This window comes from Onychomys torridus, chromosome 23 (genome assembly GCF_903995425.1).
Source record: "Onychomys torridus chromosome 23, mOncTor1.1, whole genome shotgun sequence".
In the NCBI taxonomy this organism is placed as follows: domain Eukaryota; kingdom Metazoa; phylum Chordata; class Mammalia; order Rodentia; family Cricetidae; genus Onychomys; species Onychomys torridus.
The window spans coordinates 6,761,111-6,774,446 of NC_050465.1; the positions used below are offsets into that span (position 1 = coordinate 6,761,111).

Here is a 13,336-nt window from a genome sequence, read left to right on the forward strand (position 1 = left end):
GTGGCTTTCCTTCTCCTTGTCTGTTTGCTGACCCTGTCCCTTTGTTTCTATCTCTGCATCCTGTGGCGGCTCCATCGTAGCCCTCAGAGTACAGCGGCCACCTCAACTCCAGCTCCCGGGCCTCCTCTAGGGCCAGCTCGGCGCGGGCCAGCCCTGTGGTAAGTCTGCTTCCTGGCCCTGCCACCCTTCAGCTTCCTTCCTCCATCTCCTCTGCCTCCCTGTCCTTTTCCCCTGGCCTCCCACTCCTTATCCTTCACCTTGCTGTCCCTCAGAAATGGCCCCTGTCTTTGAAAGCCAGTATGGGTTGAAGCTTGAAGCCTCTCACTTTATCTCAGGTTTTAGTTAAAATGGGATTGGGAAATGGTTTTGAGTTTTGAAGATTCTATTGGGTGGTGTCAGGGGTACACTGCTCAACTTCTGAAGGACCATAACGGAACAGAAGCTATTAGTGGTGCTTAGAAATGAGACTTGAGAGGGAAAAGTCCATTCTGGCAGTGAAAACTGTAGCCATGTGTGTGGATGGGCTGTATTTTACACTTTAAAATTGCCAGGGCTTGACTTAACGTTGCCTTTAAACTGTGCAGGTTACCAGAGTTTTAAAAGAGACCATGGGCCTGTAGATGCCTCACCAATCTCAGTTCTTCTTAGGTCACCTGTTGTCACATCTGCTCAAAAACTGCATAGACGCTGTCACCAGAGCCCTGCTGTCCTGTTTGTGGCTCACCGCATGCCCGACATGGCGGGAGGAGCCAAGGCCCTGAGATCAGGTCCTACCAGATTGACAGTTTCACCCAGTCAATCGGTGGCTGTCTTTGAGGCTACTTTATCATTATCTAAACAAGAAATGGTTTTATTTTGTTTGTGTGTGTTTGGGGTTATATCTGCTGACCTCCTCTGTTGCTGTCTGTGTAAATACTATGAGACAGAGTCTCTCACTGGTTTTTGCTGCTTTGACTGTGCTGGGTAGTCAGCAAACACCCAGAAGCCTCCTGCCTCAGTGCTAGGATTACAGGTGCACACCACCAGGCCGGCTTTTTTTTTTTTTTAAATGTGGATGCTAGGGATCAACCTGGTACTCACCAAGGCCTCATAGCAAGTACTTTACCAACTGAGCCATCCCCTAGTCCCCTTGTTTGTGTCTCATAGCCCCAGATGGCCTTGAACTCACTATGTAGTTGAAGATAGCTCCTAATCCTCTTGCCTCCACATCCCAAGAGCTGGGGTTTCAGGTGTATAGCACCACACCTGACTGGCCAGTTTGGGCTGGAGTGGGGAGACATGCCCAGGCTGTAGCAAGAGGTGGGGGTGGAGGCCCACACTTGGAAAGCCTTGGGTGGAGAGTGCAAACAGTCAGGGCTAATCTCTTTTGATCAGCTCACATGAAAACCCCCAGACAGAAATACACAGTTTGGGACTCAGTTCTCCAACCCTGTATTGCCCAGGATTGGTCCCTGCCACCACAGAATGCAGGAGAGCCAAGACACACCACTTACACAGATGGGTTCACTGTGGTGTTTCCTACCAGAAACAGCTTCCCCTGGAGGAGTGGATCCCTTGCAGCTATGAGCCTCTCCACTGAGTCACTTCAAGGGCCTGGTGCCCCTCCCCCATCCCATTATGTATCTTTCCTTTAAATTGGAATGGCTGTCCTGAGCACCTCAGGCTCTGTGGTGGTATAACACATACAAACTAATCCATGAGGAGCCTTCAAATTATTAGGAACAATTTTTTTTCCATGGCAAGTTAGTGTAGCATTCTCTTCCTTGTACATAATAATCGAGTGTGCACTTGAGGAGTAAGTGGAGAGTTTGCAACCAAGAGAAGTCTGCAGCTTTTACTTTCAAAGATTCCCAACAAGCCCCCATACCATTCCCCCACCCCTGCTGCCTGAGCAACTTCAGCTCGGGGTGGCAAAGCAGGATTGCTTGTCATCACTAGGCATGGCCCTTGGATTTATATTAAGTATCACGATGAAGTCATGGTATGACAGCATTCATGGTTACTGTAATTGGGAAGACTGAAGTCAGATGCAGTCCCTTTTGCTGTGTGTGTGTGTGTGTGTGTGTGTGTGTGTGTGTGTGTGTGTGTGCGCGCGCGCGCGTGCGTGCACATGCTTTCTAGACCTTTGGAAAGTTTACATACATGAAACAAGTTTGGCTGGGTTTTTTTTTTTTTTTTTTTTTTTTGCAGAGGTGCATTGTACATCTGTGCAGCCTGTGAGGAAGTGATCTCTTTGGGGTGTGGGCACCCTCGCTAAGTCCATTGCAGAGATAATCAGTAGACATTTTTCCCTCCTCTAGTAACCTGGTCATTGCCCCAGAGGTCCATCGATCATTGTTTTCTGTTGTTTCATTTAGTGAGCAAAGACATGTGGAACACAGGCTGGCCTCTCGACCCATCCTACCACCTCATGTCAGCCAGGTACGCTGACCAAGGAACCTACGCGTGGTTCTCAGGTGCAGCGATACCTCTAAACATAGGGTAGTCCCAGGAGATTCTTCTGTCAGTGGGAGGGTCACTGGCCTTTGCCAGGTTCCTCTCCCAGAGCCCTGGCCCTGACCTCCTCCTCCTCCCTCTCAGACAGGAAGACGCACAAGTCCAAACACAAACTTCTGGGCTTCTTCCCATCAGCAAGTCTGTACTCACTCACAGACATTTTCTCTTGACAGCCAGCCCAAATCACACACCCACCCTCCTGTGGAGTAATAGCCCCAGGACACAGAAAAGCACAGTGTTCTTTATGCCTCTTTAGGCACCAGGATGCTGGGTTTGACACCCTCTGCCCTTGGGACAGACAAGGACTACAGTGACCCTCCCATCTAGCCTCTGTGGGAGGCACATAGAGCAGGATGGACAGTAGGGCAGGAGTTAGACGATGGGGTTCACATGCCACAGCTCCCACTCCTGGCTCGAGACGTATAGGCAGACATACAAACTCCTTGAAGGAAGGAACGGCCCCCTGAAGGCATAATTTGCCCCTGCTTGGCTCTTGCCGCCTCAGCTACATTGTGACACAGTTGTTAGTGTCCGTATTGGTTCTTGGAAAATACCCCTGACCTAGTACTTCACCAGCGGGGGGGAGAAGAAAATATAGAAGTCAGCTGAGGCACCCAAGGCTCTGCAGCTCACTCCTGTCAGATGGGAAGTGAGGCGGTACTACAGGGTTGGGGGCAGGGTGGTGCCACCGAAGAGCAAAGGCCACCAGAACAAAGGAAGTGGTCGTTCCTTCCCCTTTAAGAACACGAATGTGCCTCCACATCTGTAGACTATTGCAAGGGTCAAGACCAAAAGCTTGGGGTTCCCGACCACACAATTCTTGGGAAAGCCAAGAGGCACCAGTCCCAATGCAGGAGGCGGATGACCATGTTCCACCTCATTCTAACACCGCTCCCCACCCCCTCCTCTTCACTCCCACAACCCCCACCCCCCACATCCATTCCACCTGTCCATCGCCAGTCCCAATTAGGCTGACAGCCTGAATCACCTGAAAAGGTAATAGTCTTTATCATGTTGGTGTGTGGACACGCCCATAAGAGAATTCCCTTAACTGCTGTAGGAGGGCCCAGCCCACTGTGGGCAGTACCATTCCTAGACAGTCCTGGGTTTTATAAGAAAGCTAGACATGGTTCCTACCTCCAGGTTCCTACCTGGAATTCCCTCAATGATAGACTGTGTCTTGGAGAGTGTGAGCCAAACAAAACCCTTCCTCTCCAAGTTGGTTGAAAAGCCACAGAAAGAAAAAAAGTAGGACACACACACACACACGCACGCACGCACACACGCACGCACGCACGCGTGCAATGAACCATGTTTTCTTTCTCTCCTTTATGCCCAGAATCTTCTCCTTGAAGAGGTTGTAGTTCACCCATTCAGTGTTAATTAAGCACCTAGAATATTCTGGTCATGAGTCTACAGTGTTAGGCAATGTAGACCTGCCCTTGCCCTTCACGGGATACACAGACTGGGCCAGAAGAAGATGTTCATTAAATAAATAACATAAACATCGGCTGCACAGCTGTGAAGGCAGGTATTTAGAAAAGGGTGGGATCTGGAGTTGAAGATCTAGGCTTAAACCACACTCAAGCAGAGCCAGGTAACATATAGGGCATCTCCCTCCACTAAGTCTCACAGCCCACTGGAATCCAGGAGAGCCTCCGTGGTTCTGCAACATCCTTCAGGAATGTCTTGAATGCAGCCAGGGCTCCTGTTGTCCCCTGTATTCATAGAAAAGTGCTGAGCACAGCTGTTTGCCCATTTGAATTCGAAAACAAAGACCCTTGTGACTCACCTTATGTGAGGGGAGGCAGGATCCAGGTGGAGAGCAAGCCGGAATCTATGGGTACAAGAGTAGATTTAAAACCAGCGATTCACCAAGCATGGCGACACCTGACTGTACTCCCAATACTAGAGAGGTTGAGAAAGGCGCATCATGATTTTAACATAGTGAATCCCAGGCTACATAAATCTCAGCTACATAAACTCTGCCTCAAAAATACGATTAGGGCCAGTGAGGTGGCTTAGTGGCTGAAGGCACTTGCTGCCAAGCCTGATGATGTGAGTTTGACCCCAAAGACACACATAGAAGGAGAGAACCGAGTCCTGCAAGTTGTCCCCTGACTTTTCCACATATGTCATGGCATGCACGTACACCCTAAATAAGTAATAAAACCAAAAGTTCCCATCCTGATGGGAAGCGCCACTGTCACTGACACTGGAAGGGAAGTGGCCCTTAAGTGGGTGTTCCCCGGGTGCTGTTGGCTGTATCACTTATTTTACAAGTGTTGCTGCAGTGACATTGCTTCAGGGACGCTGTTGGCTTTCCAGTGTCTGATGTGGCCTGGAGTTGGGACTGTGAGGCTGGGTTCTCTCTTGGGCCAGATCTTGCTTGGGTCTCTTTATCTTCGAATGGGCCAGCAGACGGTGACATGCAACGGGTGTTTAAAACCTCATCGTAAGAAACCGCTGAGGTGGCATGGGTAGGACTCACGTCCAATGTCCTCCTAGAGGACTTGCTTTTGGAAGGGAAGGTGGAGCTACCTATTCTCCTACGGAAGTTTCTGAGAGGGGACTTTTTTCAGGAGGAAAAAAAAAATTAAAATTGAGACAAGTTTTTACCCTGTAGCCCAGCGTGGCCTCAAACTCATGGCAATCCTCCTGCCTCAGCCTCTCAAGTACCAGAATTACAGGCATGTGCTGCCACCCCCGGCTCCAGTAGATTTTGGAAGATGTCTTTGAATACAGTCAGCGGTAATTATAAAAGACTAGTATGTATCATTTAGACTTCTGTTAGTGTGACATTAATCTGAAATACTGAGTGCTGGGGAATGGAGATAAAAAATAAATAAATAAATAAATAAAAAACAACAACAACAAAAACTCAGTAGGTCGCGAGATTCCTGGTACCCTTCCCCTTTCCACAAAGGGAATGCCAATGTTGGTAGGTCTAGGGGCTTGTCCCATGTGCCTCCTGTGTCCAATAACAACAGCCTTGGAGTTCCACTCTCTTCTGTGTCCACCTCTAGTGGCCTTGTCTCCATGGCAACCTCCACAGCGGGTCGTGCCACAGCCATGGATGTGTATTGTTTCCTTGTATATTATTTTCAGAGGGACGGTGGCACGCTCTCTATCAGAGTGAAGGATGCCATCTGGTTTACTTATCTGTCCCTTTGTGTCAGAGGCTTTGTGAAACGGGTGCAGCTGTCTGTTGGCTCCTTTCTGGGCCTGACCTGAGGCAGACCTGACCTGAGGCAGACCTGGCTAGGCTGCCATCTAGTGGAGTCAGTGGGAACAGCAGCTCTGAGGGCCCTGGTCACATCCCACGGGGCCCCAGCAGCTGCCTGTTTCAAAAGATTGGACTATAGATGTACCTTGTCAATTTGAAAACAAAATCACGTGCTGCAGGGCACATTTCATGTCTCTGTTTTGAGAGAGCAGTTTTTAATTCTTCTCTGAATGGCCTTAGCCCACTCCCCAATATTTCATATTCTCCATCCTTTATTTATTTTAGAGAAGAGACTTTTTTTAACTATGGAAAAAGCAAACTATGCTTTGTGTTTTATTGTTTTTTTTTTTTTTTTTTTTTTGAGGCCATGTAACTCAAGATGGACTGGAACTAACCCCATATACCAGGCTGGCTTTAGACTCACAGAAATCCACCTGCCTCTGCCTCTGCCTCTGTCTCTGCCTCCTGTGGGGGGGGGGGGAGGTAGGGGGAGGGCAGATTAAAGGTATTCACTACTGCACCTGGCCAAGCTATGGTTTGGAATTTTTGTCTTTCTGGTTAGATGTTTTGTGAATTATAAAAGCAACATATGTACCAGTTCCTAGTGAAAGTCCCTTTGCTTGTGGACATAGATCTTTGTGATCATTTGGCATCTGAGCTTCATCTTTTCTATACAATATTTTTTGACAATGAACAGGAGAAAACAGTATTTAACCAAGGAGTGAAAAGCCAATAGTCTTCTAGGTGAAAGCCTGAGTCTGCTGATCTGGACTTTGGGGGTCGGGTGGGGCTTGGTGGTTCAGTGGTGGCCTGCCATACTCCAGGCATTGGTTTCATCCCCAGCACTGCAGAGCTGGACCTGTGTATCCTGTCTCTACTTTGGGCTCATTAATATTTATCTGCAGACCAACTCATCTAAGGAATGAGGCTTTGGGCCCAAGGGAGTTAATAAATTGATCCCTCAGGAGAGTGAGTGCCAGCTACCTTACTTCTCTTTAGCTGCCCAAAATGTTCATAGGAACAGTATTTCAGAAATACTTTTATTCCCAAGTTGAATGAACATGTCCTGCCAAAATCATCCTGGAAACTCAGAGTGGCTGAGACAGTGGCTCCGTCAGTAAAGAGCTCACCATGGTGAGCTGAGTTTTCAGATCCCTAGCACCCATGTAAAAATCCAGGCACTGCAGTTCATGCCTGTTATTCCACACAGGAGCCCTCGGCTTGCTGGCTGGCCACTGCATCAGCAAGTCCCAGGTTCAGTGAGAGACCCTGTCTCAAACAATAAGGTGGGGAGATGAAAAAGACACCATGTCAGATTCTGGTCTCCACATACACACACATGCTCATGAACACACATTCACACCCAAAGAAAATGGAGCAGGGCTCTCCAACAGATAAGACTGTCTCCACTGGGGCCTGACTTAGCACCCCCACAGTGTACAGTTAAGCCAGTAGAAATTACACATGTGGAAATATACAACATCTGGTGATTATCCTGCACATCAGCAATGGGTCCACAGGGTCTGTGCAGCAGCACCTCTGAGTCCTTTCCATATACTGGTTAGATTCGACACATGTAGAAAAGAAATGGACATTGGAGGCGAATGTCTCATGCCTAGTGACCGTTTCTTTCTGCTCACATTGTCTGGGAGCTATGACCTCAGAGCATGGTGGTGACTTCAGGACCATCCATTATAAACCTGCACGGGTGTCCACAGTGTTCGCTGCCACTCAGATCTGTGAATCTGAGATATGATGTATGTTTGTCACTGACATTTTCTGGGAATGCTCTGGGGGTCAAAGTTAAGAACTTCTGAGCTGTGGGGAACAGCCCTTGGAACTGAGGGGGGAGGCATGACCCAGCACTGAACCCGTGTGACTTCTCAGAGGGCCAGGGACGGAACTTGATCTCATTTTAGATTTTGAGAAAGAAAGGAACAGTCCTGACACCAGTTTCAATCTTGGTCCCCAAGACACGCCCTTCTACCCCAGGCGTCTCCCCTGGGGCTCAGCACCAATGCATACCTGCTCTCAGCCTCAGAGGCTGCTCTGAGTCCCACTGAGGCGTCTATCTGAGGTGAGGAAAGCTTCAGAGAGACTTCCACACGGGAAAGATAGGAAAGCCAAAGTCTTAGGTTTTGTTGTTGTTGTTTTTAGTTTTTAAATTATAGCACAACCTAATGTTTTGTTGTTTTTCTTTTTAGCATCATACTTCAGAGTTTCTGTGACCAATTCAGTGCTTTGAAATATTTGACGGTTGTCCATTTCTTCCACAGGTTGAAGAAAGACCAGACAAAGACTTCACTGAGAAGGTAAGGGATTTCTGCAAGCCTCTGTCTCAGGTTAGTTATTAACCTAGAGGGTCCTGGGTGAGACTGAACTCAGAGACCTGGTGTTTAATAAAGTAAGTGACTGACTGAGCTGCTAAGTGGGCCACACAGCGTGATGTCATATCCACAAAGTGTGAGTGTTGAAATCTGAGGGACAGAGACTAGCTCACTGCTAACTACACAAACCCCAAACCCCCATGAAACATCTCTGAATGAGCCTTTTTAACACTGGCCAGAAGCCTGTGCGAGATGGTCCAGTATAGAAGCTCAGGTAAAGAAAAGATGCTCTGAGGCCAGGGAGATGGCTCAGTGGGTAAGAGTGCTTGCCACACAAACATGAGGACCTGAGTTCTAATCCCCAGCACACATATAAAAAGCTGGGTGTGTTCGCATATACCTGTAACTCCAGTACTGTGGCTGGCCATCTAGTCTAGACAAACTGGTGTGTTTCTGTCTCAGTGAGAGACCTTATCTCAAGGAAATCCAGTGGAGAGTGATAGGATGTTTGACACCCTGCTGTGGCCTCCACACTGTCACCTACACATGCACATATCTCACACACACACTAACACACAAGAAATGATCATCCGTGAATGCTAAAAAGGACACACGAAAGAAAAGGCTTTGAAATGTCAGGCCTGTCGGTAATTTTGGTTTTACTAAATCACAGTTGATCTTCCCCCATTCCAGGGGTCCCGTAACATGCCCAGCTTGTCTGCTGCCACACTGGCTTCTCTGGGCGGGACTTCCTCGCGGAGAGGAAGTGGAGATACCTCCATCTCCATGGACACCGAGGCGTCCATTAGGGAAATTAAGGTAAGACACTGTTCTCATTTGTGACTGAACAGAACCCCTTGGAAGACTGATTAGTCTTTGTATTTAGAGATCTGTTTGTGAGGCTTGAGATCAATCCTCTCTCCTCTCTCTGCCTGAAAACTTGGCTTTCTCCTAACACTGGCCCAGCTGAGGCAGCATCTCGTGGGAAGCTTTTACCTGCCTGTCCCCAAGCAGGGAGGAGCATGTGTCCTCCTCTGTGGCCATCAGTGTTCTGCTCTCTATAGGCCATCATGCCATCTTTAACATGTGGTAGACATGTAGGTATTCACTTTTCATTCTCTGGAGTGTTCTAGATGGTGGAACATTCTGGTCATCTACCCCCAAATCCTTGTTCCAGGCCCACCCACTATCATCTTTCCCCTTTCCGAGAATGTATGCTCTCCCCTCTGTTAGTAGCGTGTCTTTGGTAGACGTCACCACTGTATCTTAGTGATTTTTTTCCTCCTACGGTAACACAGATGCTATTCTCCATTAACCCTTTGACACCATGGATGGTGCCACGTCTGGTGACCTTCTGGTATATGGAAAGACACACAGCCCAGCACTGTGTGCTAATTATTAGTACAGCGTGTGCTGTTTGGTGACTGGAGCAATTGTGTCCCAAACAGGAAAGGAACGGAGAGTGGGTGACCAGAATGTGTGTCCTTCAGAGAGCAGAGCATGACAGAGGGTCTGAAAGGGCTGGATTTTGTGGGAGAGTTTCATCATACTCAAATCTGGTTGCCAGCGACCAGACCCACCGGTGGTGACTAAGCAGCCACGTGGCATTTGCTAGAAGAACAGAGAAAGGATTGAAGCAGCTGCAGGTGGCAGACCTGAAGTGCAGCTCCTGAGGTTTATGAGTATGAAGCCAGGATAGTCACCCCTAAAATGCCATGTACCAGACCCTAACATCCTCAGCAACCAACACTGTTGCTTTCTCTCTGGGCTGGAAGTGGAGGTCACTCCAGTCCTATTTAGACTCTACTTTTAGGCATGAGGACCGTTCATTTGCCTGGCAGGTGTTTGCCAGGAGACTAGTTTGTGGCCGATCAGTCCCCAGGTACCAGGCACATGGAGAGAACTGGGATGGAGACTGGGGACTCTGAAAGCGGACACTGGGATGTGCTGATCTCCCCCAGCAGCTCCCTGTGTCTGTGGGGAAGTCAGACAGGGAGCTAAACCCTTGTCAGAGTTCTTGTGGCTCGCTGTTGTCGCTTAAAGTTTATTATTATCATTTTATTTCTGTGTGCCTGTCTGTATATCTGTACCACATGTGTGCATGGTGCCCACAGAGGCCAGAGGAGGGTGTTGGATCCCCTGAAGCTGGAGTTACTGGTGGTAATAGAGCCAGCCACCTGACTTGGTTTCTGGGAACTAACCCAGTGTCCTCTGGAAGACTAGCAGGAACTCTGAGCCATCTCTCCAAACACCCCCCACTTGCCTGTTTGTTTGTTTGTTGGCTTTTTAAAGATTTACTTATTTATTATTTATTTTATGTGGATGGATGTTTTGCCTCCATGTATGCCTCTGTACCACATATGTGCACGGTGCCCGCAGAGACAAAAATAGGGTACCAGATCCCCTGGAACTGCAGTAGCAAAGGGTTGTAAGTCACCATGTGGATGCTGGTAATCGAACCCAGGTCCTCTGGAAAGCAGCAAGTTCTCTTAACCAGTGAGCCATCCTCTCCAGCCCCCAACATTTTGCTCTTTTAAAAAATATATATATATAAAACAATACAAGATACACTTAAATTTTATAACATTGTATTAAAATGTGTGGAGTGCAAATTTTAATCTTGATAATAACTTTCCTTTAATGGCTAATAAAATAAAGAGGAAACCATGTCTCTGACTGCCTAGACAAGGGGACGGACCCAGACATAAGAAAGGGCGTGTGAATTCTGCATGCGATTTCTGCCAATCCTCCCCCTTGACATCATCTGCCTTTTGTGCGTTTCCCTCAGGAACTTAATGAGTTAAAGGACCAGATTCAGGATGTAGAAGGCAAATACATGCAGGGATTGAAAGAGATGAAGGTACCGGTTTATGGACGTGTGAGCCCGTGACACTAACCCACCTTAACTTTAAAGAGCCTCACAGAGGTCCCATGCGCATGCTCACCCTGAAGGGCACTAGTTGTGGAGAGTGTGGGAGTGTGGGAATTCTAACACAGTGTGCATCTGTCTTCTTCCAAATGCAGTTTCTGGACACAGTGGAAAAGGTGACCGGCCTCTCCCTTGATGTGGGGTGGTGCTCAACACTCTCGCCCTACGCTCAGAGCCAATGTCTGATTTTGCAAATACAGCAGACTGGAGAGTTTTGGCTCTCTTCACTCTCCATAGTTGTCACATACAAGTGTCTTTCTCCCAGTTTGCTTTGCCGAGCTCACTAGAGCTGCCCTAACCCGTGTGTATAGGAAGCTTCCAGTTAGTGCATGCTGTCAACTTTTACTTAGGGCAACAGCATCTGAGAGCGTATATGTGTATACTGCTCTCAGATTGTGAAGGACATCGCCATGCCAACAAGAATGTAGCTCCCCAGTTCCTTAACAATGCTGAGGTGAGTAGGTGCCATAGGGGGGCAGGTGCCAAGGCACAGGTAGCCATATCCACCAAACAGCTCATGGCAAGTCTGGGATCCAGCAGTAGATACAGAGCCGTCACTTCGTTTTCCTCTCCCCAGAAAGGGCCTAAGAAAGCATCTAAACTCCATAGCAACAAGCACCAGACAGACAGGTAGCATAAGTCACGTACAAACTCATCATTTCCATGGTCATTTCTATATAATGGAAAAATTAAGACCCTGGCTTTTCACTAACCTAAAAATGGAGCCAGTGGATCAACTGGGATCCAATGGTACCGCCTCGGGTTGTCGTGGTGTGTATACGCAGAGCAAGACTGGGAGCCCACAGAGGTTTCCTGGTGAGATCTGAGCTTGCTTTATACAGCAGGGCTGCATTAGGGGATGGCTTGACCTCAGGCATGGTTAGCAGGTGTTTGGAAGGGTCTGCACTTGGCTGTGCTGGGGGGGAGGTCTTTTGCCCCACCCGTCGGCATTCCTTTAAAAGCTCTTTTGTAGAGACAGAAGAGACTGGTGGGTTTTGACCCAGGCCCTCCCGAGGCTGTCCTGTGTTTCTGTCTCTCTCCTCTATAATTTTATCTAAATATTTCTCACTTCTGCCTGCTCAAGAATACCGACCCTGGTGGGGAAAAGTGGGGGCAGGACCCCCACAAAGACCGGTGCAGGATTCCACAGGGCCTCTTGGCAGCTCTGACAATTGAGCCAACACCTCTCTCTTAGGCTCTGGGTGGTTCACTGCTGGTGACTGCCCCCTCTGCCTTGCTGGCCTCACTTTCCTGACATTCACACTTCGGAGCCTACGAGAGTGGGAGCCATGTTTGGGCGCTGTCAATATTGTCTTTACAGCGTCGTTCCCACGACTGCCCTTCCAAACAAACGACCTTAGTCTTCCAGGACCTACCCAGGAACACCTGTGTACCTTGTTTTATTTCCCATGAGTCAGAGATCTGCTATGACCACAAATCCTTTCCTGGTTCCCAAGCCTGAGCCGGGTGGCCTGGCAGTGGCTTGTGGCAGGGTTTTATTTCCATAGTTTTAACTGGCTCTTTCCTGGGCTGTAGCCACACACTGAGTGATGATTTCAGAAACCCATTGAGCTGCCAGGGCCCATGGTGGAAAGATTCTGCCGCTGAATCAGAGTCGGTGGCTCTGCTGCCCCCCCTGAGCAATATGCAACCCACATACCTCCTTGTCTTCACGAGAAGACAGATCGCTGCCGCAGCTACTTTTCCTATTGCTGTGACAAAATGCCCCGACAGATGCAGCATGAAGGAAAAGGGTTCACGGTTCAAGGATACGGTCTGGGGTGGCAGGGAGTCCTGGTGGCGGGAACATGAGGCAGCTGGTCAGGTTGCCTGTGCAGTCAGCAAGCAGACAGCTGTGAGTGCCTCTGTTGCACTCACTTGTTTCTCTGCAAGCCAGGGATGGCCCACAGGTAGGGTGGGTCTTCCCACCTCTATTAGCCTAGTTAACATAATTCCTCACAGGCAAGCCATAGGCTACAGTCACGCTCCCCCACAGCTAAAAAGCTACTTGTCTGAGTGGACGGGACATTGAGAACTGGGGCTCTGCCTCTGAAATGGTGCTGTGTCTCTTCTACTCTAAGAAACAACCGGGATCGTAAAAGAACCCTGGTTTAAGCCCGGCTTGTTTTCCTTTTTCGATTTGGAAACGATGGCTTGGTGCCGGCAGGACTCGCTGGCCGAAGTTGAGGAGAAGTACCGGAAGGCCATGGTCTCCAACGCCCAGCTAGACAACGAGAAGACCAACTTCCTGTACCAGGTAGACACACTGAAGGACATGCTGCTGGAGCTGGAGGAGCAGCTGGCCGAGTCTCAGAGGCAGTACGAGGAGAAGAACAAGGTCGGTGCCACTGTGCTCGG

The 13,336-nt window shown here is 48.8% G+C and overlaps 1 protein-coding gene across 14 annotated transcripts in view; it reads left to right on the top strand.

Moving 5' to 3' along the window:
• Lrrfip1 (LRR binding FLII interacting protein 1) overlaps nucleotides 1-13,336 on the top strand; it is a 132,502-nt gene that overhangs the window by 96,971 nt on the left and 22,195 nt on the right. For 7 of the 14 annotated variants that reach the window (XM_036172865.1, XM_036172867.1, XM_036172859.1 and 4 more), the window contains 4 exons: nucleotides 81-158; nucleotides 7,999-8,034; nucleotides 8,743-8,868; nucleotides 13,146-13,316. In XM_036172865.1, coding sequence (XP_036028758.1) covers nucleotides 81-158; nucleotides 7,999-8,034; nucleotides 8,743-8,868; nucleotides 13,146-13,316 — 411 coding nt within the window. Of the gene's footprint in view, nucleotides 1-80; nucleotides 159-7,998; nucleotides 8,035-8,742; nucleotides 8,869-10,837; nucleotides 10,910-13,145; nucleotides 13,317-13,336 lie in introns of all 14 variants that reach the window. The other 7 variants (XM_036172872.1, XM_036172868.1, XM_036172863.1 and 4 more) reach the window with 3 other exon arrangements.